We start from the raw sequence: 25,040 nt of genomic DNA, 5'->3' as shown, positions 1-25,040 counted from the left end.
CTCAGTGATAAATGGGTGTTAATAAGATGATGGAGAAGGGTGTTCTGTGCAAATGGAAGAGGCATGTTCGAGGACACAGGATCATGAGAAGCTGAGGCGTAATCAGATGGTACCATTCGGTACTCTTGAGGCCCTGAGATGGGTCTGCTTTTCGCTACTCTCACTGCTACTTCTAGTCATAGCTGCCACCTTTTCCTCCTGCCACTCTCCCCCTTGTGTTTTCTGACTGCTACTTTTCACTTTTCTCTTCCTGCCACCTCTCCAGCAATATTTGGGGTTAATCGCAGGAGGGCCTGGCTTCTTAAGGCATTGCCAGGCAGTGAGAGGACACCTGCTCTGTGACCCATAGACCAAATGTCTTAGTCATTTGTTTCTGGCTGCTTTCATCACCAGTCTTACTCAGAGGCTTTCTTCTACATACTTTTGCAGCCACTGTCTCATTTGAGCTTTCGAAAACAAAGATCTGAGGTCATTATGAGGCAGGAATGCAGGCGTGATTCTGGCATTTGGTGGAAGAGCAAAAGCTGTGGAGATGCTAAGTGGCTTAGCTCAGAATCCCACAGAAGAGCCAACTCCAGAACCCAGATCTGGTGCAGCACTTGTCCCCCCACGGCTGCCCCTGCTTTCTAAGAGCAGTTACTTAAGATGTACATTTCCATTCATTAAAATGTTACTGTTTTAATGTAATATGTATTGAGTCAAAATGATTTTATTTTTCAGGTCTCCCCTAAGAACTCCACAATCATATAGCAACAAATATTTATTGGGCACTTATGTGCTGAGCTGTTTGTGTGTCTTGTCTCCTTTAATCCTTGCGACAACTCCATGAGTAGGCACAGTTATCCCTGGCTTAGAGAGGAAGAACCGAGGCTTAGAGAGGAGGGTCACCTTGCGGGTACAAGAACGTGATGGAGTAAGGATTTGAACTCACATCTGCCTCGACCACTCTGTTGCAAAGAGTAGAGCAGTGACCTGTGTGTGCTCGCTCTCTCAGTTCCCGATCTTCTACTCAGAGGGGGAGCTGTTGAACCTTTAATTCAGTACCTTCACATATTTTGAGTCAAGGAATTTGATCAAAGTTGTGGATCCCTTTCACATGGACACAATGTGGCACATTGACACAAATACACGTTGACACAAAAATTTGTGTCAAAGGAGATTTATTTGTGGGTCATGGACCCATGAAGCCTGAGCCAATGCTTTAGGTGATACGAAGAGCAGAGACTCTTTAGATCTCTCAAATGAAAGTTCTTTTAACCATATGCAAGAGTAGCAGTGTAACAGGTGAGAAGACGCCCTGCTGTTTTATGGACAGCTATGTTTTTTTTCCTGATTATAAAAAGTAGTACATGACAAGATCCCTATGAAGAGGTAGCAGTATTATCCCCATCTCACGGATGGGGAAACTGAAGCACAGAGAAGTTAAGTAATTGGCTTTGTCACACAGAAGTGACAGAGTCCAGACTGAACACAAAACGTGCGTGGTACCAAAGTCCATGCGTGTGATTTCTGCATCATCCTGCCTCTTAGGTATCGGGGTGGCCTTGCCAGGTTTTAATCTTTAAATCTACAGTACAGTTCCCAATGTGTAGGAATGCATGCTCATCTCCATGTGGGAGAAACAGGATGTGGACAGATTGGAGATTCTTCTGTTGAGTCAGGGTTAAGTAGCCACAAATCTCTTTTAAATACAGCAGAAGCCCATTTCCTTGTTTAATTGTGTGTGAGATGTAGCAGTTTATAAACTATGACCTATTCAGTCATTCACAGACAGGCAAAATACTCAAGGGGAAAAGTAAAATTACATGTCTTCCCACAATCCACGTATCTCCTTAGGTGCTTTTCAGACTAATTGCTGTTGGTAAGAGGCAAAAAGCGCTCGAGTTTCACAGTGTCTTTAGCCGTGCGCTGATTGGACTTCCAGCATGCGGTCTTGAGACATCACACAAAGGCATCCTGGAGCATCATTAGGCAGAGCCCCATTGTCTTGCCTACAACTTTATGACTTCCCAAGTCATAAAAGGATTGCCTTCAAGTTTTAGAAACTAAGCATGTATTTTCTCATTAAAATAAACTCTGAAAATTGTTATGAAAAAAAGGGCCATTTCTATTAGAATGCCTGGCCATGTGTATAGAAGCATAATTACTTCTTTCCATATGTAGTGGAGAGCTTAGTAGGTGCTGTGAAAAGTATTCGCTGAAATTCTCGTTTTGCTTTCCAATACTAAACAAAGGCTCCTTATATTGACTAGGATATATATCTGAAAACCAAAAATTGATATAATACAAAATTAAAAATAGTCCAAAACAAATCCTGACAAAGGATGGCCATTTTCTCTCTATATCTACCTATATCACTTAGTCCACCAATTTTAAATTACGTAAGTTTTCATACGTTGTTAAACTGGGGTCTTTTTTGTTTTTTCAAATTAAGCAAATTAAATGAAGCTCTATAATAAAAACAAAGTAATTCATGTTTATTGCAGAACACTTAGAAAATGCAGAAAAGTAGAAATAAAACGTTTACCTATGGCCAACTATTAAGAAAAACTGCTGTAAAAATTTTAGCATAGTACCTTCCCATCTTTTTACATGCTCTGTTGTTGACTTTTAAATATCGAAATTCAAGTGTTGTTACTAACAGTATTTCTGTTTTGCAGGTATCAGCATAGTATAGAATGGGCCACAAAGCTCATGCAAAGACAAGGGCAGGACGAGAGTACAGTGCATAGAATCCTCGAGGATTACACAAAACCGCTTGAGCATCCTTGTATAAAAAGGAAGGAAGAGGTTCCACTGCAGGATGAGCTGAACTCTAAAATGGTTTCCAAAGTGGAAGGCACAGCAGCTGGAGAGAAGGTTTCTGTGATAAATGGAGACCCGGGAAAGTCGACTGATATGGAGGATCCCAGCTCGCAATCACACTGCCTGCAGGAGAGCTCTGGGCGTGACCCACTGGCTGTCCGCAGCTCAGATGAACACGTGGTAACAGGCCCTGCACCTCTGCCCCAAGTCCACTGCAGCAAACAGGATGTTCCCCTCCCCCTGTGTGGCACTCAGCGTGACGACAGCAGCCAACACGGGGGACTCATCTGTGACAGAGGGAAAGGACCTGATCACGAGTACGTGCTCGTGGAGGAAGTCGTGTGTGATGAGAGCGAGAGGGAGGATGCCCCAAATGAGCAAGTAAGTGGAAGAGGATAAATCTTCCTCCGCAGCCGTCTGTTTCTGGCCCATAGCAGATGATGGCCAACAGTCTCTTACTCGGAACTGGTAGCAGACCCTATTAAGCACCCGGGTACGTGAGAGGTGGCGCGGGGCACCACACTGCAGACGCTCCCATAGCAGGCTCTGGGTCCCAGCCCTGGTGGCTCAGTAGTCATGAGAGCTGTTTCAACTAAAACCTCAAGTTTGTGAATAACTTAACTTTTTAAAAATCTATAAATTAAAGCAGGTCCAATAATATTCTCTCCCTGGTTTGGGAGAAAGAAATGCAGTGGTCATTGCACAGTCTTGAGAATGGCCGTGGGGGAGGGTCTCACGAGTGACGTCAGCCATCACAGGAGAAGCATTGGAAGCAGATTAAGAGCCACTTTTTTAAGGGGCAAGTTGTCGGAGACAGTTAGCCTAGAATGATCTGTAAGAGCTAAAAATGAGGAACAACCCAATGGTTAAGCAGCGTGTGAGACACCCATTCAAAGAAATATTACCAGCCTTTAGAATGAGGTTTGGGAAGTCTAAGAAGAACCTGGGCACGTGCGTGTGAGGTACAGTCAGGTGAAAAGCTGCACATAAAATCAACCAACAAAATGATCACAACACGGGAAGAATTCACGGGGGAAGAAAGAAAGGAAAGAAATCAAACTGTTAATAGTAGAAAAACTGAAACTTCTTTTTCCACAGAAGTAACAAAAAATTCTTTTTAATGGTATTAATCCAAGAAATGGGAAATTTATCAAAAAAATGTTTGTTTTAAAAGTGCAATCACCTGTCCATAACCTATAGTGTTGTGTATATATTTTATTTCTTTCTCTTCAGTTGGTGCAAAAAAAGAGGCTAATATGCAGAAGAAATCCGTATAGGATCTTTGAGTATTTGCAGCTCAGCCTAGAAGAGGTATGTTTCCAGCATGTCATCCTTTCAGCCGTTGGTCTTGGCCTGGGCAATCTGGTATAGATAAGTCTGACTCAGAATGCAGTTCTGTATGTAATTCAGTAACTGAGTATTCAGCAATCGAATATTGCAATTCAGTGGTGAAATCACCACAGGCAGCTTCCAGAGTGGGAAGCCTGAGTTCCAGCCCTCAGCCTTCCTGTCATCAGTTCTGAGATGTGCATTTTGGTGGGCCCTCCCTCCGTCCTTCCACAGAGGTTCCAAGGGTTTTGTTTAAGCACTCCTTTTCACATCAAGATTTCAGATTGGCCAAATATTGTTACTAATTTTCACCAGCTTTTTAAAAAAATACAGCTTTATTGAGATATAGTGCACATGCCATACTGTTCACCCATTTAAAATTTATAGTTCAGGGGCTGGCCCAGTGATGTTGTGGTTAAGTTCGTGCACTCCACTTCCGTGGCCTGGGGTTTGCCAGTTCAGATCCTGGGCACAGACCTACACACCACTCATCAAGCCATGCTGTGGCAGTGTCCCACATACAAAATAGAGGAAGATTGGCACAGATGTTAGCTCAGGGACAATCTTCATCATCAAAAGAAAAAAATTTACAGTTCACTGGTTTTTAGTATATTCATAGAGTTTCACCAGCTTTTAATAAGCTATGATGCATGATTCAAGTTGTGTAACGACTGTTAATTACGTAAATGGATTCTAGGTATTTCCTTCTGCGGAATTACTAATACGAATTTCCTTTATTTAATGCAATAGCTGCATTCTCGAAAGTTGGCTAAAAGTGGCTTTCTAGAAACTGCATCATATTTTCCCTCTGATTTGGAGTTCCTCTGTCTCTGGTCATGTGATGTTCAGTCCCTCCTTTTTTGCTTATGTTTGTGCTGTGCGCAGAAATGTCCTTCCTGCCCTTGAAGGTAGCACCCTTCCTCGGTCTCGTGCCCTTGAGCGTGCCTCCCCTCCAGGAGCACTCCTGCCCGTCATCGATAGCTCCTGCAGTGTCTAGCACAGTTCTTGGTGTGTGTCTAGGTCTCAAGAAGTGCTTGTTGAATGCATCCACACAGGTAATTTTATAGATGTCCACAGAGAAGAAATCGTGTCTCCATATTCCCTTCACCTCCTGCTCTGGCTTCCTTCCTTGTGGTGAGGCCAGTGGTACAAAGAACAGACCTTCAGAGCTAGAAAGGATGTTTAGGATTATTTACTTTATCTCCTCATTTTACAAATGAGATAGCTTAGTGTGCTGTCAAATACAGTAGCCACTAACCACGTGTGACCATAATTTAAACTAATTAAAACTGAACAAAATTCAAAATTCTGCTTCTCATTTGTGCCAGCTACATTTCAGACACTCAGCAGCCGCGTGTGGCAGTGGCTCCTGTCGGGCAGCGCACGTGTAGAATGTTCCCGTCATCACAGGAGGTTCTCCTGGGAGCACTGTGGACGCCCATTCTCTGGGCGCTTGACCTCTCAGAGCCTCAGGTTTCTTCTCTGTAAAATGAGAGTTATATAACACCTTGTTCATAAGATGTTCTGGAAATTAAACAATGCATGTAATGGGTTCAGCACAGTGCCTGTATGTGGCAAATGCTCAGTAAGTGTTAGTGCCTGCTATTCTTGTCACTATGATTATTAAGTTACTAGTAAAAGATATTTAGTAGCTAATTGGAACTCCTTCCTTTACCATCACAAAAAAAATATTCACTGGGTACTTACTATGTGCCAGGCACCGGACTAAGTACTAACAATAGAGAAATGAACAGAATCTGGCTCTGGTCCTAAAGACAGCCCAGAAGTAATCACAGTTCAGTGTGCTGTCCAGATTGTGCCAGTGTTGCTCCTCTCGTATCGCTGGTCCCAATGCCTGACAGCTGTTAGGTGCTTAATAATTATTTGTTAAATGGGTGTGTACGAGCTGTGGGATTTGCACAGAAACTGGTGGGGTCCAAAGGGAGAGAGAAGTTGGAAAGACTTTGCTGAATCAGTGATGCCTGCAGATGCTAAAGGATAAATAGGGGCTTGCCACGTGGACACAGGGGGCGGCATGGGCTCTTTCATGCAGCTCAGTCCTGAAGGTGACAGCACAGAAGGGCTAGATCAAGAAGGGCAGATCTGCAAGTAGGAGTCTGACCTGATCCTGGTGACACTGGGGCACCGCAGGAGGTTAAGTAGGGGGGTGGCAGTGACCAAAGATGACATCGATGTGATGGTGGGCGGGAGGCCTGAGGCCGGTAGGAGCCTGCCAGCCTGTCAGCTCTGAGAGATGGCAGCAGTAGGCGGAGAGAGAGAATTGAGTGTCAGAAACTGGGCGTTCACCCCCACTGATCTGGTTGATGCTTTTTACTGACAAAAAAAGATGCTGCTGTCTGCTTCCTCTTTCCAAACACTCCCTGAAGAAAGGCAGGAGATGGAAGGAGAAAGATAGGAGATGAGGTTGCTCTGTGTTCTTGGAAGCTACTTGGTTCCTGAGAGCATTCCGGAGATGTGTTGCTGAAGTTTTCAAGGACCACACAGTTAAACTTAGCTCTGCTTCTCAGTTCTGTTTTGGCAGATTTCCTTTGAATGAATCACCCGTGGTTGGCGCATCCATTGTGCGGTTGAATGTGTTTCCATAAATGCCCGTCAGCCCCGCTGTGCTGATTCATGGCAGTTCTTTTGGGGGTTGAGAATGATAATACCACAGCTGGCTTGAAGATCTGCTCTCAGAGACCTGTTATTGTTACTGGTTTTCCATTATAATGCCTGGGGCCGTAACTAGATCTAGCGATAGGACATTAAAAACCATCATTAAACTTCTCCTTCCATCTTATTAGTATATCCAAGTAAAAACAACTGTGAGATCTCAAGGGACCAAGACCTCCCCAGTCTACTGATGGTTTAATTATAGATAAAACCAACTCAGTGGAATTAAGATCCTCTCCATCTGTAATAAGTACCTAATAGGAGTTTACATGGAGTCATAGAAGCCACCACCATTTTAGGCAAATAAAAACGAGGCATTGGTTTCATCAGTTCTTAGAGAAATGTGTATTTGCTGAGAATACAAAGACACTGGTCAGTTTCTGAGGAACTCAAATCCTAACAGATACCAGGAGGGAATCTCTTGCTAGGCAAGGATTGGATCGAACTTTCCCTGGCTACAATATCCAAATGGCTTTTAGGAAGGGAAGGGAACTCAAATGAACTGAGCAGTTAGGTGCTTTGCATCGCTCGTTAAATCTTTTAACTAAGAAGGCATTATCATCTCCATCTTATAATGAGGTAGGAGAGTTTAAGTGATAACTTCCAAGGCCATAGCTATTAACGAAGATTTCAGCCCAGTCTGTCATATCTCAGAGTTCATGCTTCCTCTACACCATTCTGAACCAAGAAGTGAAAATTGTGAGGAAAAGAAAGGGAAAGCAGGACGCGGCTGTTTGAAGACACAACTTTGTCTTTCCACTGCAGCTTTTGGCCACCGTCTCTGTCCACCTGAAGAACAGTGGTATTCTGTGTTAATAAGCAGTGGGCCATGGGGAGAGAAAAGGTCAAAATAAGATTGTAGGACACCTGGGAAGGCTGCCACCCGTGGCTGAAAGGAGAGGTAGCTCATAGTGTCCACACAGAGGAGAAAGGAGCTGAAAGGGCTGGCCTGCAGAGGCCTGCTCCAGGTGGCTCTGGCAGTTTGGCCCTAAACCAAGGGCAGGATCCAGAGACCTATTTCTGTATTCTTTCAACACAAGCGCTGAGCATCCACCATGTGTTAGACCCCCTTCTAGGCCAAGGAAACAGCAGGCAGAGTTTCTGTTCTCACCGAGTTTACGTTCTGGTTGGAGAGACATATATGAAAGATATTTTCAGACAAAAGTAAGTGCTCTGAAGAAGGCTATGGCGGGGTGGGGGGTGGGGGGCGGTGGTTGCTTAAACTGAGTGATCAGGGAAGACCTCTCTGAGAAGTGACCTTTGAGTCCGGGGTGGAACATGCCAGATGCAGGAATAGCAATTGCAGAGGCGAAGGCAGGAGCGAGCTTAGTGTGTTCAGGGCGCAGAAGTGAAGCCAACATGGCTAGAAAGAGTGGTGGTGAGATCATGCAGGGGCTGGAGGCGGTGGGAAACAAAAGGCCAGCGAAGCCCTTTGGGGTTTTAGTCCTGGGAGCCTCATGATCTTCGCTTGCTGAGAAGATGGCTCTGGCTGCGGGGGAGAGTGGACTTCCAAGGGCTGAGAGCAGAGAGGCCTCAGGAGAGGGGGGCGGGACCAGCAGATGATCCCTGCGTCTTCAGAAACACTCCGGTTTGGATCTGGGTAAAACTAAAGTGGTTGTTCTGAAACCTCTTTACTCTCTTAAAAATTATTGAGGACCCCAAGGAGCATTTTTATGTGGTTTAAAATAATGATAATAAACCCATTATATGTTAACATAAATAATTTTTTTTGGAAAAATAACTATATTCTTTCAAAGCAAATCCAGTGAGAATGGCATTTTTTATTTTTGCAAATCACTTTAAGGTCTGGCTTTAGAGAAGTCGGCAGGATTCTCACATCTGCTTCCGTATCAGTCTGTTGGAGAGAATGAGCCTCTGGAGAGAATGAGCATAAACAAGGCAAATAATGCCTTAATATCATGAAATAGTTTTGACCTTGAGACCCCGTGGAGTGGTCTCGAGGAGCCCATGATCCCCAGACCACACTTTGAGAACTGCAGCTGTAAAAAGAAGTCATCAGATGGCCAGGAGAGAACAACAGTGGGGTGGATGCAGGCGATGCCTCAGGGATCACAGAGGTGTTTCCTTAGCAGGACCTTGTTGCTGCTTGAAACCCATGCTCCTGCATAGCCTGTGCTCTCTCAGGTCCTCCTGTCATTTGTTCCTGTGTACTGGGCAGTGAGGAAACAAGCTGAGTAAGTATTGTTCGCCAGCATGCTGGTGAAGGAAGCATGAGGGCTCAGGGAGGCACCTGTGTTTCTGTGGCCATACTAACACGAAAGGGCCCCACCTCGTCTGTGCCTGGTGGCAGGGGCAGCGGAGTATTTGACATTTGGTTATGAATCTAATCTTCCATCCTCTTATTTCAAAAGAAAGTAAGCCAGTTTTACTAATACCACCATTTAGTTACTCCCTCCTATGTGCCAGTCTCAGCTGCGTCTGTCCAGGTGTAAACCTGGATCCTGACCTCCCTCTATGTGTGGAGCCAACAGCAGGGCCTGTTTGGTGGCACCGGTATCTGACAGCATCTTACTTTTATCAAAAAGTGATTTTTATTTCCATGTAAGTGTGATTTTACTCAGCTAGGGCCGACTTTCTTTGCCGTTCCTCCTGCTTCCCCATGTGAGTAAAACATGTTAGTGTGTAATGAAGTTAATGGAAAGAGAGGTTTTGTTGTTAGTGCCGTCGACTCCTAGCAACCCTGTGTGCAGCAGAGCAGAACCCTGCCCCGCCATCCTCTCACCTTCCGGCGTCACGTCAGACAGCGCTCCGCTGCTATTCTTAGGGTTTCCACGGCCACTTTTTTCGGAAGTGGGTGGCCAGGTCCTTCTTCCTTGTCTATCATAGTCTGGAAGCTCTGCTGAAACCTGTCCACCATGGGTGACCCTGCTGCTATTTGAAATACCAGTGGCTTAGCTTTCAGCAACACGCAGCCACCACAGTATGACAGCCGACAGACGGGTGGTGTGGTTCCCTGACTGGGAAACGAACCCGGGCCACAGAGATGAGAGCGAGAATCTTACCAAGAAATCGCTTTACAGCAAGGGTGACTGAGAAACTCATATTTTGTTACAGAAGCCAAATCTACGCAGCCAACTTTGCACAAATTCCTATATATTTCTTTCTGAAAATTTTTTTCTTAGTTTAATATTGTTATTTAATTTTATTAGGAAAAGCCAATGAGCAAAGGTTTCTATTGTTATAGCTATTTACATCATTTTTCAGTTTAGCTGTAGTTTTTTAAGGAAAAAAATACGTGGAAAATTCATACAAATGTTTTGTTTTTTACTGATTCTAAGCCAGTTTGTGACATTCATATTTCCTTAGTTTTTTTTAATCCTTGAAATTTGAATGCACCGTTTATGGTAAAAATATTTGACCATTTTGGTGATTTAAGGACATTAATTTGTGTTTAAGGCAAAGAGAAATCAAGCTGGAAACTAATTTCTCAGGAACGTGAAACAATTTAAAGAGCATTTTCTGTTTTCAGGCCTTCTTCCTCGTCTACGCTCTGGGATGTCTAAGTATTTACTATGACAAGGTAAGGTGTTTTGTTTGGATCCAGTCCACTTAAAATTTTCCTGATGTTAAAAGCAGATTGTAATAATTTCCATGTTGCTTTAATACAAATGTGTCTACTTTCACTGAATAAAATTGGAATGTTTTCTCGAAGTTTAGGCTTTGGGTTCTGAATTGGTCCTACTCATGCAAAAGCCAGCTTTAACCCTTTTAGATTGAATTTCATTCCCAGAGACGAGAGAAGAGCACTATCTTATATGATGATCAGGAAATCTGTGTCAGAACAGTACTGAAAATTAACAACAAAAATAAAAACCACCGGGGCTGGCCCCGTGGCCGAGTGGTTAAGTTTGTGCACTCCACTTCAGCAGCCCAGGGCTTCACTGGTTCAGATCCTGGGCGCGGACCTAGCACTGCTCGTCAAGCTGTGCTGAGGTGGCATGCGACATAGCAGAGCCAGAAGGACCTACAACTAGAATATACAGCTATGTTCTCAGGGGCTTTGGGGAGAAGAAGAAAGAAAAAGAAAAAGCAAAAAAGATTAGCAACAGATGTTAGCTGAGGTACCAGTCTTTTAAAAAATAAATAAATAAAATAAAAAATGAAAACTACCAGTGTTTAGTACCAGCCTGGGTGGGGCCTGTGTGTTAGACACTCTGCATGCAATACTTCTAATCCTTACCTCTGCCTGGGAAGAATTTTACAGATAAGGTGACTGAGGCCCAGAGGAAATAAGTAACTCACCCACGGTCACACAGCTGCTTGGTTAGAATTAGTATTTGAGCCTATGCCAGGGTAGCTGCAAACCCTGTGGTTTTGCACTCTAGCCTGCTGCCCTTAGAAGAAAGATGGTCCCACAGCAAGTTGCTACATTGTTTGCCTCCTAGTAGAGGAAGTGGGGGTTGGGCACACAAGTGGGAGGGGAGGCGTCACTGGACACTTTTGTGCTTTTTTTTCTCTCTCTCTTTTTCCTTCTTCTTCTCCCCAAAGTCCCCCAGTACATAGTTGTATACTTTAGTTGTGAGTATCACTGGTTGTGCTATGTGGGATGCCACCACTGCATGGCCTGAGGAGCGGTGCCACGTCCACGCCCAGGATCCGAACCAGCAAAACCCTGGGCCACCGAAGCAGAGGGCGCGAACTTAACCACTCGGCCGTGAGGCCAGCCACTATGCTTTTTGAATTTTGGATCATGTGAATATAATACCTGTTCAGGGTAATTCATAAATGAATAGAACAGAGAAAGGATATTTAATTCTGTTCTTGGGAGTACATGCCTTTATCGTTCATCAAATTCTAATTATATAGATCTTTTTCACTAGTATTCCAGTGGTTTGGAAACAGGTGTCTGGCTGGTGGGTGACTCATCTTCCCACATGGTGGCCATTCTAGGCCCATCCCCCCCACCCGCCTCCTGTTTTGGGCTTTAGCTGGAATTGGTCAGAACATTCTAGCTGCTACCGGAGTTCTCTGCCTCTGAAGTGTGGTGGGCAGTCCGTGTGGGAAGGTCGGTCTCTGCAAGGCTTGCTGTTGGAGGAGGGCCTGAGCGTTTCCTCACAGTGGGGTTGGAAGGCAACACACGTGTGGAGCTTCCACCTTAGGAGCAACTGCAAAAAGAAGAAAACACAAATGAAACAGCTCTAGCTCGTATTTATGGTATTAAAATCTTAGACAAACTGAGCAAATCTCCTTGAGTGAACCCTAAACCAGCTGAGGAATTGACCATTTTACTAAGCATTGAAATGAAGTGGAAAACTTTCCAAATTTATTTTTTTGTTGTATTTTTTGTATTGATACATCAGAATGTTCTGTGAGCAGAATCATTCTCAGTCTCCTCAAGTCCTACCTTGGAAACAAAATCCTCTTTTAAGCAATTGGATAATTAATTTATGCCCTGAGATAAATTCTCTAGTTTCAAACACTAAATAGAGCTTTTTTTTTAAGCTTCTACAAAATTATTTATGGCGTTTCTGACCACGGCTTGACATACAGAAGCTGCTCATTAGGGTCCGTGGCCTGTGTGGGACCTGCTGTGCTGCGGCCGGCGGGCTTGCTGCCCTGAGCGCCGCCCTCGCCCCTTCCTGCGCTGGGGTGTGCTCCCGCAGCCCCCGCCGCCCAGGTGCCCTCCACCTCCTCCTCGCGCTTGGCTGCTTCCTCCTCGTCTCGCTGTCGCTTCTCAGGGAAGCCTTTCCAAGTCCTCTGAAGCAGCACTGTCCATGGAAACATGAGCCTCAGATGGAAGCCACGTGTATAATTTTAAATCTTCTGGTAGCCACGTTAAAAAGTTTTTAAAAAAAGAAGGGGAGATTAATTTATATTATTTACGTAGTTTATTTAACCCAGTATATCCAAAATTACTGAGCTAGTTTACATTCCCTCGTTCACGCTAAGTCTCTGAGGTTCCGTGTGTGTTTCCACCTGCAGCACTGCTCAGCTGGGGCAGGTGGCCGATGGCTGCCGCCTCGGACAGAGCAGTCCAGGTCTTCTAGTCACATCCATGTGTGCTGTGTTCACTGCTTCAGCTCCATGCCGAGTGTGGATGGTGATTCACTGGCTGAGTGATGAGTCAGTACATACATAATACTGCCTTTTTTCTCTCTTTTTCAATCACTTTAGGAACCTTTAACGATTGTGAAACTCTGGAAAGTTTTCACCGTAATTCAGCCCACATTCAGGACTACGTACATGGCGTACCATCACTTCCGAAGCAAGGGCTGGGTGCCCAAAGTGGGACTTAAGTACGGGACAGATTTGTGTAAGTGATTCTTGGTTTGGTAGGTGTGAGAACCAGGCTTTATGTCAGATCCTAGGGTGAAAATGGAACTGGTTCTGTGTGCCATTTCTGATTTTTTCTGAGATGTCCTCCTTCTGACTTAGATAAGAATATGTGGATTGGGGTGGTGGGTGTGTCCAGAAAGAGTGAAAAGTGAGTCTAGAGAAAAGCTGGGGAGCAGCAGCCTGCCGCCTCCATCAGGTGTTTCTCTCGTCCGCTCTGCAACCTTAGAAAAGAGTTCCCCAGCGCCCACGCCCGCCTCTCGTTAGCCGTGTGGTCGTATGATATGCGGCTGTGCCTTATCCTCTGGGCCTCAATTGCCTCATCTAGCAAATGAGAGTAATCATATAATGGTAATAGTAAGCACAGCTGCCATTTACTGAGCACTTACTGTGTGCCAAGCGTACTGCGGAGAGTTTTACATTTCTTGTCTCACTTAACCCTGACAGCAGTGCTGTGCGACGGACGTCCTACTCGACTCGTTTTTTCTCATAGGGAGACTGCAGTTTTGAGAGAATGGGTCATTTACCCCAATAGTTTCCAGAGCCAGTAACCTATAGAGCCAGGCTTTGAATTCTGGAGCCCAGGCTCTTAGAAACTTCTACACAGTGCTGCCTCCCCGGATCTTTACTTTATGTAAGGCATCTGCACCAGGCGAGTGCTTCACGCAACAGATATTTACTGAGGGTCTCCTGTGGGCCGGGTCTTGTTAGTGCCAAGAGTACAGAGGTGAACAAGATGATGGAGCTACTTACATTCTGGTGGGGGAGACAAACAGGCACACAGATAAATGTGTAATGTAATGTAAGGGACAATTAAGTACTAAGAAAAATAAAGGAGAGTAAAGGAAGTTAGGATGGTTAGGAAAGGACTCTGAAAAGATGTGACCCGAAAAGAAACCAAACAAACAAAACAATGTGACCACAGTGAGGGAATGGGTCACTTGAGAATCTGGGCAAGAACATGTAAGGCACAAAGTGGACAGCAAGTGCAAAGGCCCTGAGGCAGGAACACACTCAACAAGTCTCAGGAACAGCATAGACAGTGTGTCTAGAACTTAGACATCCCAGGAGTACAGTGGCATGAGGTGATGTCTGAGAATTAGGCTGGGGCAGGTTATGTAGGGCCTGGCAAAGACTTTGAATGTTATTCTGGTGTTTGGAAGTCTTGGGAGATTTTGAGCAAAGGAGTGACTTAAATTTAATGACTTAATTTAACAGGACCCTCTGTCTGCTCTCTTACTAATAGACTGCAGGGGCAACAATGGAAGCAGAGTGGCTAGTAGGGGAGGCTGAGCCCAACCAGCCCTGCAGACAGAATGGATGTGGGATGTTTGGGTAAGAGAAGAATCAGGGATAATGCCTAGATATTTGGATTCGTGTTTTGGGCATATTAAGTAAGTCCCGTGGAGATAGTATGAAGAGAGATCTTAATTTCCCCTCATGTCTTTATTTTGTAATTTTGGAAACTGAGGCTCAGCGAAGTAAATAACTCGCTTAAATTCACACAGCTAAGAGTGGAAGAGATTGGGCAGGAAACAAAACTCCTGAATTCAATTTCATTCCAATACATGGTTTCCTTCCACTACAGCATATCTCAAAAAGTTAAGAATTGTATGTTTGGATATTTACTCAAATTTGTGCCCTTAAAGAGTGAATTTGAGCTGTCTTGCCAAATACTTTAAATACAGTTTAAATAGGAAATATAAAAAGGAAACCTGACCATGGAAGCTGTAGGCTAGCAGCGAAGAAAATGTAGACTAGGTGGGGGGTTACTGTATCATCCATGGGGTCCTGCACTGATACTAACCTCATGCGCAAACTTGGTTCTGAGCTTCCTGAGCCAAAGGGAAGTGTGAGTAGCTACAGGACTGATGAGGCCAAAAAGGAAAATTCCGCCAGTTCCTCAAAGGAAACAAAGCTTTTCTGCACTGATTTTTGCGCAGGGGACAGCCAAGAGCTTCCAGATTTAATCGTGTATTAGTTAAGGTAATTCCTATAGCTGTAGTTACATATAAACCCCAAATCTCAGGGGCTTAACAATAAAAGTTAAATCCAAAGCCAGTGTCTGAGTGGCAGCAGACCAACTCCCAAAGGTCCTTTAGGAGCCCAGGCTTCTTCCCTGTGGCTGCACAGTCTTCCAACACACGGCTTCCAAGGTCACCTTCAAAAAGGAAGGAGCACAGGCTTGGTACATGAGAGAGTTTTGTGGGCCAGCCTGGAAGTGCCACATAACATACATCGTGCCTGGCTGCTTGGGAGACAGAGACATAGTCTAGCCACATGCTGGGGAGAGAGGAATGGGTTTGTGAACAGCTAGCCCCTCCCTGCCACAGACTGTGTGCCTCTGAAGGGCTCCCTGTCACTTTCAGAGTGCACGTGGCAGAGTCCCTGGCCCCAGGCTCCTTCACTGGGCCGCAGCTCTTGACCTCCACAGATTGAATTGACCCCACCTCCTTTGGTCCCCAATAGTTGGGTAGACTGATCTAAGATGGCCTGATGGCCATGTGACTCTTTTCCCCAACTAGACGTGGAATTTCTTAAAAATAGGCGTGAGTCTTATCTCTAGCACCAACACCTAAGGTGCTGCCCAGCCACCTTTCCTCAGACACTTTGAATTACATTGATTTGAAATGAATAAGAAAATGTTGATCCACATTATGCAAACTTCACACTCTTGATATAATTTCACACTCTGATCTGGAGAGTTGAAGACAAGAGGCAAGACGAGAATCTCTGTACTTGACTTGGGGGCTCATTTGTGGGCTTGGGGTGGGATGAAGGTGTTAGGGTCTTGGCAACAGATTTGCTTTACTAATTGCATTTTGTTCCAGGGAAAACAGTTTGGGCTTTAAAAATAGACCACAGGGCATATTGCAGATTACCCACAGAGAGATAATTGGGTGTTTGTCACTTTGGAGAAGAAAAAACTTAAATAATAAAGTGAGCTTTTGGTTTTGAGTGATGATAAATTTTCTTTCTTTCTTTTTCTTCTTTGCAGTGCTGTATCGAAAAGGCCCTCCATTTTACCACGCAAGGTTTGGAGTGATTGTTAAATAAGTTAATGGCTTAAAGGGACACAAGGAAATTTCTGGCCTCAACTTTAATTTTCAGTGCCATAGAAACAGAGTCATGCTCCTCTAGCCTGATGGGGATAGATCCGATATGTCTGTGCCTTATATACCAATGTTGTTATACTACTTATAAAATGATAAGTAGGTTATCATAATGTGTGTTTTAATACTAAACATTGAGTTAATCTATGTAGTAATTGTTCATCTTAATGTTATTGAGTGTTAATATCTAAACAGTTGAGTGAATTCACAGCTTTCATGTTGGGAGAAATATTTCTGGTCCTTTCCTGTAAATGTTGAAATCAGCCTGAAAATTTGTAACATAAAGTGTGAGTTTTTCATTAATATTTTCTCAGTGGAAGTCTAGGGAAGTTTAGGATCAGATGATATATGTTTTATTTTCTGTATCTTTGTTCTTGGTAAGACAGACAGTATTCTTTTTAACCATGCTTTCGTGCTTTGATTCATGACTTCATGCTTTTTATTTTTAAAACGCCCTTCATGTGTTTTCCAGTTACTCTGTCATTGTTGAGTTGGTTGACGACCATTTCGAGGGCCCTCTCCGCAGACCTTTCAGTTGGAAGTCACTGGCTGCCTTGAGCAGAGTTTCGGTTAACGTGTCCAAGGTAACACATCATCTTTGGCATTCAAGTGTTGCTGAAATGATTGGATTTTTTCTTTCTTAAATGTAGTAGAATCAGAAAAGTCCTTTGTAGGAATTTCAAAGTGTTCCTTCCAGTGAAGTTCTGGAAGATTGGGCTAGAAGCTGTCCTCCCTTCATGTCGGCTCCCACCACCAACTGGTGCTAAGCCCCAGGAATTGTGCTGCTGTGGTGACTGATGGGGGTGGGCATTGCCTTCCTGCCCAGGGGTGCAGCTGGAAGCACAGCCAGCATGTGCTTAGAATTCACTCATACACATTCATGAGGGAGTCAAAACATTGGCACATTTCTCTTCAAAGTTAGACATCTCTTGAGAGAGGAAGGGGATTCGTATTTATTGCTAAACACTCCACATGCTTTTGTACCACCCTGTTATTATCTTCCTCCTGAGGGCGAGGAATCAAAGGATCAGAGATGTTGAGTGACACACCCAGGATCACGCAGCTCATAAGCAGAGCTGAGATTCAAACCCAGAGCCATCTGACTTCCTGGCTTGTGTTCCACTGTCTCCTGCTGCCATCAAGATAGGAGGGAAATTTCATCTTATACCAGGACTAGTAGGACTGAATGCTTTGTGTGTTCTCTGTTATTTAGTAATTTGCTAACTGGAAACAAATTGTGGGTCCCCCCCAACACTGTCCCCCTGCTGCTGGAGATCTGGTGGGAGGAGGCCCGAGGGCCCAGCAGGGGCCAGATGACAACTGTCTTGAGTGCAAGTTAAGTTGCTTAGGCTTTAGCCTCTAAAAAGTAGCTTTGTCCTGTAGAAACAGGGAATCTATACTGTTTATAGTGTTTTTATGCCCATTTTATGGGACTTGTGTCCTATATTTAATATTTTGAATGCTATGTTTATAATCAGTATATCTACTTTATTTGCCTTCTCTTGCCACATCAGCACTGATAAATGGCAGCTCCTTAATCTAGAAGGCAAGCCCAGTTAGGATCCCAGGAGGGAACTGACATGCCTTGTGAGTTTGCACTCGGTGATGTTTCCGGGAGCCTCAGCGAGAGGGAGTGAAGCTGCCTGCATCTCCTGCTGACACACCCAAATTTGTGTTGTTTTGTGGGATATGGAGATTGTTTTTGTTTCTCAATAGGAACTTATGCTGTGCTATTTGATTAAACCCTCTACCATGACTGACAAAGAAATGGAGTCACCAGAATGTATGAAAAGAATTAAAGTTCAGGTGGGTGAACTCGGAGACAAATTCACGTCATCCTAAGCATGCTGTCCATCGTACTGAATCCTCTGGGACACGTGGTCCCAAGAGAAGAAATGAAAATCACCTTGCCTTGGTACAGAAGGCCCTCTCGGGCTCTTCCCCCACTGAACCCACTGTCACTCCCCCTTAATTCCTGTTGCTCCTATGCCTGCGATATCGTCTGATTTCTGTCCCCACCACACAGCTGAAACTGCTCTCGCAAACAGCCGGGGACCTCCTCGCCAGGCCGGGACCTCCCCTGGGTCTCATTCCCAGAGACTCGAAGGGTCACTGTGACTCACTCTCTCCCTGAACTTCTCGTCTGGCTTCTGGGGTTCTGCTTTGAGCAGAGCATCCTCCAATCTTCCTGGCGGATTTTTCTCTGCCAGGGCTGCCAAATTCCTGGTCCAGTCACTCAGTGTTTATTAATGTTTCCACCTCCCCCATCTTTGACTCCTCCCCTGCAGCCAGCACGTCCTTGTTTCTCTTCATCCCTAACATCTCACCCTTCCTCCTGTTCACACCACCCATCTGATGGTCAGTCTCCAGGGCCCCAGAGCCTCGTCTCCCAGTTTGTCCTGCTCATCCCCACCAGGTTAGCTTTTCATCAAATGCTGGTCCTGATCCTCTTCTCCTTCTCAGTGATGACCTAGATATACCAGTGCCATCTTAGACCTGGTTCTGGGGTTAAATACTAGGTTTCTTACTGGCCTTCCTAATCATGAAATGTGCAAGTAGAATCCCACAGCTGAGGCAATTTAGCTTTTACAGTCTTTGTGTGATTAGGGTTGATACTATTTGCATGTAAGGTGTGTTTTGCTATATTCACATTTTCTCCAAATGTTCAGTTACAAGGGATGGGAGCAGGCATCGTCATATAAACAGCTCTTTGTGAAATGTAGCTGCAGTATCCTATGCTTGGCCCGTTCTTTCATTTCTGTTTATGATGCTCAGTCGCCTTTTTGTTTTGATCGGTTACAGGAGGTGATTCTAAGCCGTTGGGTTTCTTCACGAGAGAGGAGTGACCAAGACGAACTTTAGCAAGTCAACCTCACATTTCACCAACAAATTCTTAGTGAGTCTCCTGCGATAAACCAAGTTTAGGGCGAGGTAAAGAGTCCTTATATTGTAATTGCCCAATAATTTAAAAGTTTTAAAGGGCCTAGTGCCCCCTGCACCAGAAAACCGTTAGTGTTTTAAAAGATATAATTACCAGCAGTGACTAAGGAGCCCCGAGGTTTGCAGGTTTGTTTTTCTGTCCTTCGGATTCGAGGCCTCTGCTGCAATCCGCCCGATCCTCACTCCGGCCAAGAAACATCCGAGCTTGATCCCCCTCTTTATCTTTCTTGGAGCCAGAGGTGCTGGAGCACCACTCTGTGTCTTGTGCCCGGCAGTGTTCAATCCAGATGTCAGTTGGGACAGAAAGAATAACCCAGAACCCTGGAACAAACCGGGTCCCAGTGATCAATACAAGCTCTTCTCAGTGAATGTAGATTACAGCAAACTGAAGAAAGAAGGTAGACTTCTTTTAGACTTCTAAATGAAATGTTTCACTATAAAGCTACTTAGAATGAAGGTCTTCCAGAAGCCATCCGCACAATTTTCCACTTAACCAGGAAATATTCCCCCTCTAAATGCATGAAATCATGTTGGTGTGTTGTGTTGGGGTTTACACTGATTAATAAATATCTGAAACTGGAAAAAAAAAAGAAGATACAATTACCCTGGGGAGAAAAAAGAGCCCTGAGCCGGAATCCATCGTGGAATCTGTCACTGACTGACTGACCCTGAGCTTCTCATCTCTGGGCCTCTGTGTCCTCATCCACTCATTGAGGAGCTTGGACTAAATGAGTCCTAAGTGGACTCTTCCAGCAACAAGGAAATTCTCTTACTCTCTGATTTTACCTGAAAATGATAATTTATGTTTATGCGGCACGCTGCAGTTTCCAGGGCACTTTGGTGCACATGCATCTCGTTATCCATATCCCGTGTGTTCCTAAAAGAGAGCCGGAGAGCAGAGTTGGGGATTGCAGGACCCTATGTTCCATTATTTTAAATGGAAAAATAATAACATGTCTCAGCTTGTCCAAGAACTTAACCAATTACTCAAATACTTTAAAATCCATTTAATACCAACAAAGGATTTCTGTATCATAGAAAGTATTTAAAACATGAATTACCGGGGCCAGTCCTGTGGCCGACTGGTTAAATTCATGCACTCTGCTTCGGCGGCCCAGGGTTTCACCAGTTCAAATCCTGGGCGCAGACATGGCACCGCTCATCAAGCCATGCTGAGGCAGCGTCCCACATGCCACAACTAGAAGGACCCACAACTAAAAATACACAACTATGTACCAGGGTGCTTTGGGAGAAAAAGGAAAAATAAAATCTTTAAAAAAAAAACCAATTACCTAATTATTTATTTCTCAATGAGCTCAGTGCTGGGCATGTTTGTGTACAGTACACAACAATATTGTACCACTTTAGATAAAAATTGCATCTTGCGTCAGTGAACTTGTTATAAAAATATGTGGTGAAATAATGTATGAAGATGCATAATAAATGCAACGAACATTTAATAAGACGCAATAAATAAAGCCTTTTTTAATTGGCTTGATGTCGGTGAAGAGTTGCCTGAGGGGCTGCATTTGGAGGCAAGAAGAGGGAGACGGACAGAGGACACAGGGTGGGGGAAGATGAGCAGGAGAGGGCCAGTGAAGGTGTGAGGGAGACAAACGTCAGAGATCCATCCAGTGTCCAAATCGAAGGCGGACAGACTTTTCCTCAGCACTCAAGGCTCCGGAACTGGATGGCTAAACCATCTTTGGAAGCTGCGAGATGAAAAAAGCCAAAATGGGCATCTGTTTGCATTCCCTTGATGTGTGATCTTAGAGCTTCTGTCAACCTAGATTCTGCTTAGAGATGTGTGTTTTCACACAGTGCTTCTGTTAATGTCGTGATCCTGTTCTCGCAACAAAAGCATGTCTGCACGCTCTACACTTTTAAGATTTGACGTTCGAATAACGGAGCTCCTCTTCCTCCCCTGCCTCAGACCGATAACGACCATCAGTTTGAAGGAGCTTCTCAGTGTAAGTTCTTCGCTCTTCATTAGTGATGCTAATAGTGCTTCAGAATTTTCACTGTCCTCTTTGCTCACTCCAGGCTCCTTAGCAAAGTAAAAGACTTTGTCTTGAATCATCACTTTCTCAAAACCTTGTAAGTCAGCAAAAAATTTCAGGAGCCATTTCTTCCCTATTTCGTTCATCATTTGTGGTGACACTTCTTTCCAAGCCTGATCAGTGCATCAAATGCCTTTATGGTAAAAACTGTTCTGTGAATCCTCAAAGTCCTTCATTCCATCAGCGCCCCACGTAAAGTGCTTTCCCATCAGCTAATGTGCCTTGAGGGTTGTGGTGACTCCTTGGTATGAAGACTACAGTAAAGATGTAGAAAAGCCAAAAGACCATGCAGATATTACTTTTAACTGAAAGCTCTGGAAGAATGTCCAAAAGCAGCATCTTTAGTCAAAGAAGCCTTGTGTGAAAGACTTTCCTTCTTCATGTATACGGTTTGAACACCATGTAGCAGGCCGTGCGCTCTTCAGCATTACCCAAGGGCCGTCTTTGGGGGTTCTGGAATGCCACACAAGCAAAGGTTTTGGTTTACATCAGTCACCCTCATAATTTCCAGCTAAGAGCAGTATTAGCTTATTTTTGGAAGTATTATATCCTAGCAGTTTTTTCTTGCCTTCTGAAATAAATGTACAAGATGGCATTCGTTTTCAAAAAAAAGCTCACATTCATCAAGATTGGAAATTTGCTTTGCGATAAAACCACCTTTGGGAGTTTGTACAGGTCACTGGAGGAGATGCTGCAGCCTCACAGAGAACGGAAATTCCTTCACCCACACCCTTCAGAGCATCAGGCTTACGTGGTTCTTAAATCTCTTGAGCCCTCCAGACTTGCTTTAAAACTGAAATCCTTCCCCAGATCCTCTCTCTAGTCCATCACTTTTCCCGCTCTCCCCAAGCGTTCACATCCTCCCATTGTGCCAGCATGTGCCCAGTGGCATCACACTGACTGGCCATGCATCCTCCATACAAGAATTTAACTAGTTTTATAAAAGCAGCACACCATGCTCAAGAACACTGTGAAAGCTTGCGGAATTGACACTATTCCCAAGTTATATTTTGTCACCCAATGCAAAAAAACACAAGAAACTGGGGACACATGCCTGGCCAGGATTATATCTTTTATGTAATCACCTTTCTCAATACATTATCACTTCTCTTTTTGTCTAACATAGGAAATTTCCTAGGCTCTAAAACTCACCTACTTTCTTCACAGGCTTTTCCACTTCTGTAGGAGACATTTTCGCTTAAAGTGGGAAAAATGAGGTGATAACACACCACATGTCTAAACAGCATAAGCATCGGGCTGTCTGCTAAGAGCAGCGTGTGCCATGTGCTCGGTCCAGTTCACACGCTCAACTTGAATGATTTTGCTGCAGGCTCTTCCGTGTTGGTTGTTTTCTATTTGGATGGCCAATATAGGGTAATGTTTTTTGCAAATCGTTATAGCAAATAGTCAGATAGTGGGAGTTGAGATGGGGCCGTTGTTCTTATCCTACAACAGCTTTCTGAGTTCAGGTCATGAGGCATTCCAGAGGAGGAAGGTTTGAGGCTCAGAGATGTGGCTGCCATACGCCACTGCCAGGATGTGCAAGCAGAGGACTTAACCTGAGCCCTCAGTAACTTTACAAGATCACCACAGCTGAAGTGACACCAGCCTAGAAAATCACGTGAAGTCAGAAATACAGCCTGTTAGGCCTTGTCTGGGTAGAGGTTAGAGAGAAAGGCCGCCCATGGCAGGGCTGGGTATTTGCTGGTACGGCTGGGCAGTGGTCCCCCACCTCAAGGTTGGGGTACAGCTTGAGGCTCCTGTCACCAGGAACATGCTTGTGCATGTGATTTTGCATACAGTGTCAGGAAGTTCACAAATTCTGTGAAGACCATCTGGATCCAAGGTTAAGAACCTTGGTACAATGCATGGTTCTTAGCTTTTAATTAGGTTCCCCAGAGAATTTTATTGAAGGCTAGGTAGTGGAAGGAGCCTTCTAGAAAGGAACCGTTCAAATCTCAGCTCTCCCTCTCGGTGATTATGTGACCCTGGATGATTTCACTTGCCCTTTGTGAGCCTCAATCATCTTATCTCTAAAATGGAGCCAATGATAATATTTACCTCATTGTGTGGTTATGTGGATAAAGGGGGAGAACTCAGAAAGCACCTGACACATAGCAGAGTTTCTCCTCCCTTCCAGAAGGAGTGACTCAAACCCACCAAACTGGCAAGAGTCCAAGAAGACAGTGGATTTATTTATATTCTGAGCTAAATCTGGGTTGAGAACTAAAATGTGCCTGTGGAAGTTAGGCCCATCTGATAAATGCAGGCATGCTTTGTGCACAGAAAGTGGAGAGAGGTAAGGGGATGTTTGTTGAGGGCCTTCTACATGCCGGAGGGGCTGTTCTGTCAATGGAGCGAGCCGGATTACTGTCATCCTGCCTTCTGAAGAACCTGCAGGTAGACTTGGGTGGTCACCCTTGGAAGGTGCCGGACCAGCCCAGGGAGCAGGGGCGCCAGTAAATGGTGCTGCAACTGCAAGCCTGCTCTGCCTTTAAGGCACCCCGTCCTCGGGTCAGAGTCAGTAGCTTGCAGTTTTCAGGATTTTTAACTATGAGACTGGTTTCAGCATCAGGCTTCAGCAGTCCCTTGGTCTCTGATTGTTCTTAGGTGGAGAGCAAGATGGGTACGTGCTGGGTTTGAAGTCACACCCAGGTTTGCATCCCAGCTCATCCAGTTACTGATTGTGCAATCCTGACCTCTGTTTCCTCATCTGTTAAACGTAGTTAATGTTATCAACATACACACAGTAGAATATTATTCAGCCACAAAAAGAAAGAAAGTACTGACACATGCTACAACACGGATAAACCTTGAAAACATGCCAAGTGAAAGAAGCCAGTTGCAGAAGGTCACATGATTCGAGTTATATACCTAAAATAGGTAAATCCATAGAGAACGCAGATTGGTGGTTACCAGGGCAGGGGGAGGAAAGAATGGGAGCCACCAGTTAGTGGGTCCAGAGCTTCCTTTTGGGGTGATGAAATGTTCTGGAACTAGAGAGGTGGTGGTTGCACAACATTATGAATGTGCTAACTGCCACGGAATTGTCCACTTTAAAATAGGTTTACGTGCTATGAGTGTCACTGCAATCAAAATAAGTGAATCACTGATAATGTTCTCGACCTCAGCGAGCTGCTGGAGGATTGGGTGGGCTGGTTGATCCTTACACGGTGCTTAGCACAGTGCCTGGCCCCTGAGACCCCCTCAGTAATTTGCAGCTGTGATGGTTCGTTTGGGGGCGGGGAATCCCGGTGTCCTAAGAGCCACAGCTGACGCCATGACGACAGCGGTTACTGTGGAGTCAGTCCTTGCGTGTTGATTCTCTTAGCTTCCGTTTTAGAGGCTGACGTTTTCTGATCTCATCCCCAAAGTTTAAGGGGCAGTGGCGACGCCTGTGCCTTTACTGTCGTAGGTTCTCATAAAGAGTGACCTCTATAAAGTCATTAGCTCATACGGAACACTTGGCAGGGGTTAAATCGATGTGAAGGGGACGTGGTTTTAGGCAGGTTTACCAGGCTGGAGCTGGTTAGGTTTCCTTATGCTTTTGAGCATAGTATACAAATCTGAAAATTCATTGTTACTTAATAAAGTTTTTATCTTGTCTTATTTTACATTGTTAAAGCATTTTCATTTTCTCTTAAAAAGTTTCCATTTACTTGACTGTGGCTCTTAACTTAGTTTTCCCCTTGTGGGGAAGTACTTGGGTTAAAAAGAAATGAACTGTCTCCCCACCACCCGCCTTCCAAGTGTGTTTTTACCAACTGAAGTGAACTTTTAAAAATTGAATTACAGACTCAAATAATTGTCCCCTGTGTGTTAAATT

At 44.5% G+C, this 25,040-nt stretch overlaps 1 protein-coding gene across 6 annotated transcripts in view; it reads left to right on the top strand.

Moving 5' to 3' along the window:
• TSEN2 (tRNA splicing endonuclease subunit 2) overlaps window positions 1-24,823 on the top strand; it is a 40,374-nt gene extending 15,551 nt beyond the window's left edge. For 2 of the 6 annotated variants that reach the window (XR_011527340.1, XR_011527339.1), the window contains exons 5-13: window positions 2,661-3,186; window positions 4,039-4,116; window positions 10,298-10,348; window positions 12,943-13,081; window positions 14,348-14,436; window positions 16,100-16,136; window positions 16,687-16,798; window positions 17,931-18,020; window positions 19,017-20,652. Coding sequence is in view for 4 of the 6 variants with exons in the window: in XM_008525648.2 (XP_008523870.1) it covers window positions 2,661-3,186; window positions 4,039-4,116; window positions 10,298-10,348; window positions 12,943-13,081; window positions 16,100-16,136; window positions 16,687-16,798; window positions 17,931-18,020; window positions 19,017-19,076 (1,093 nt within the window). In the remaining 2 variants the exon portion in view is untranslated. Of the gene's footprint in view, window positions 1-2,660; window positions 3,187-4,038; window positions 4,117-10,297; window positions 10,349-12,942; window positions 13,082-14,347; window positions 14,437-16,099; window positions 16,137-16,686; window positions 16,799-17,930; window positions 18,021-19,016 lie in introns of all 6 variants that reach the window. The other 4 variants (XM_008525648.2, XM_008525649.2, XM_070576486.1 and 1 more) reach the window with 2 other exon arrangements.
• The last annotated feature ends 217 nt before the right edge of the window (window positions 24,824-25,040 follow it).

The sequence above is a fragment of the Equus przewalskii genome, chromosome 15 (assembly GCF_037783145.1).
Source record: "Equus przewalskii isolate Varuska chromosome 15, EquPr2, whole genome shotgun sequence".
Taxonomy (NCBI): Eukaryota; Metazoa; Chordata; class Mammalia; order Perissodactyla; family Equidae; genus Equus; species Equus przewalskii.
This window is presented reverse-complemented; position numbering and strand designations above follow the sequence as displayed.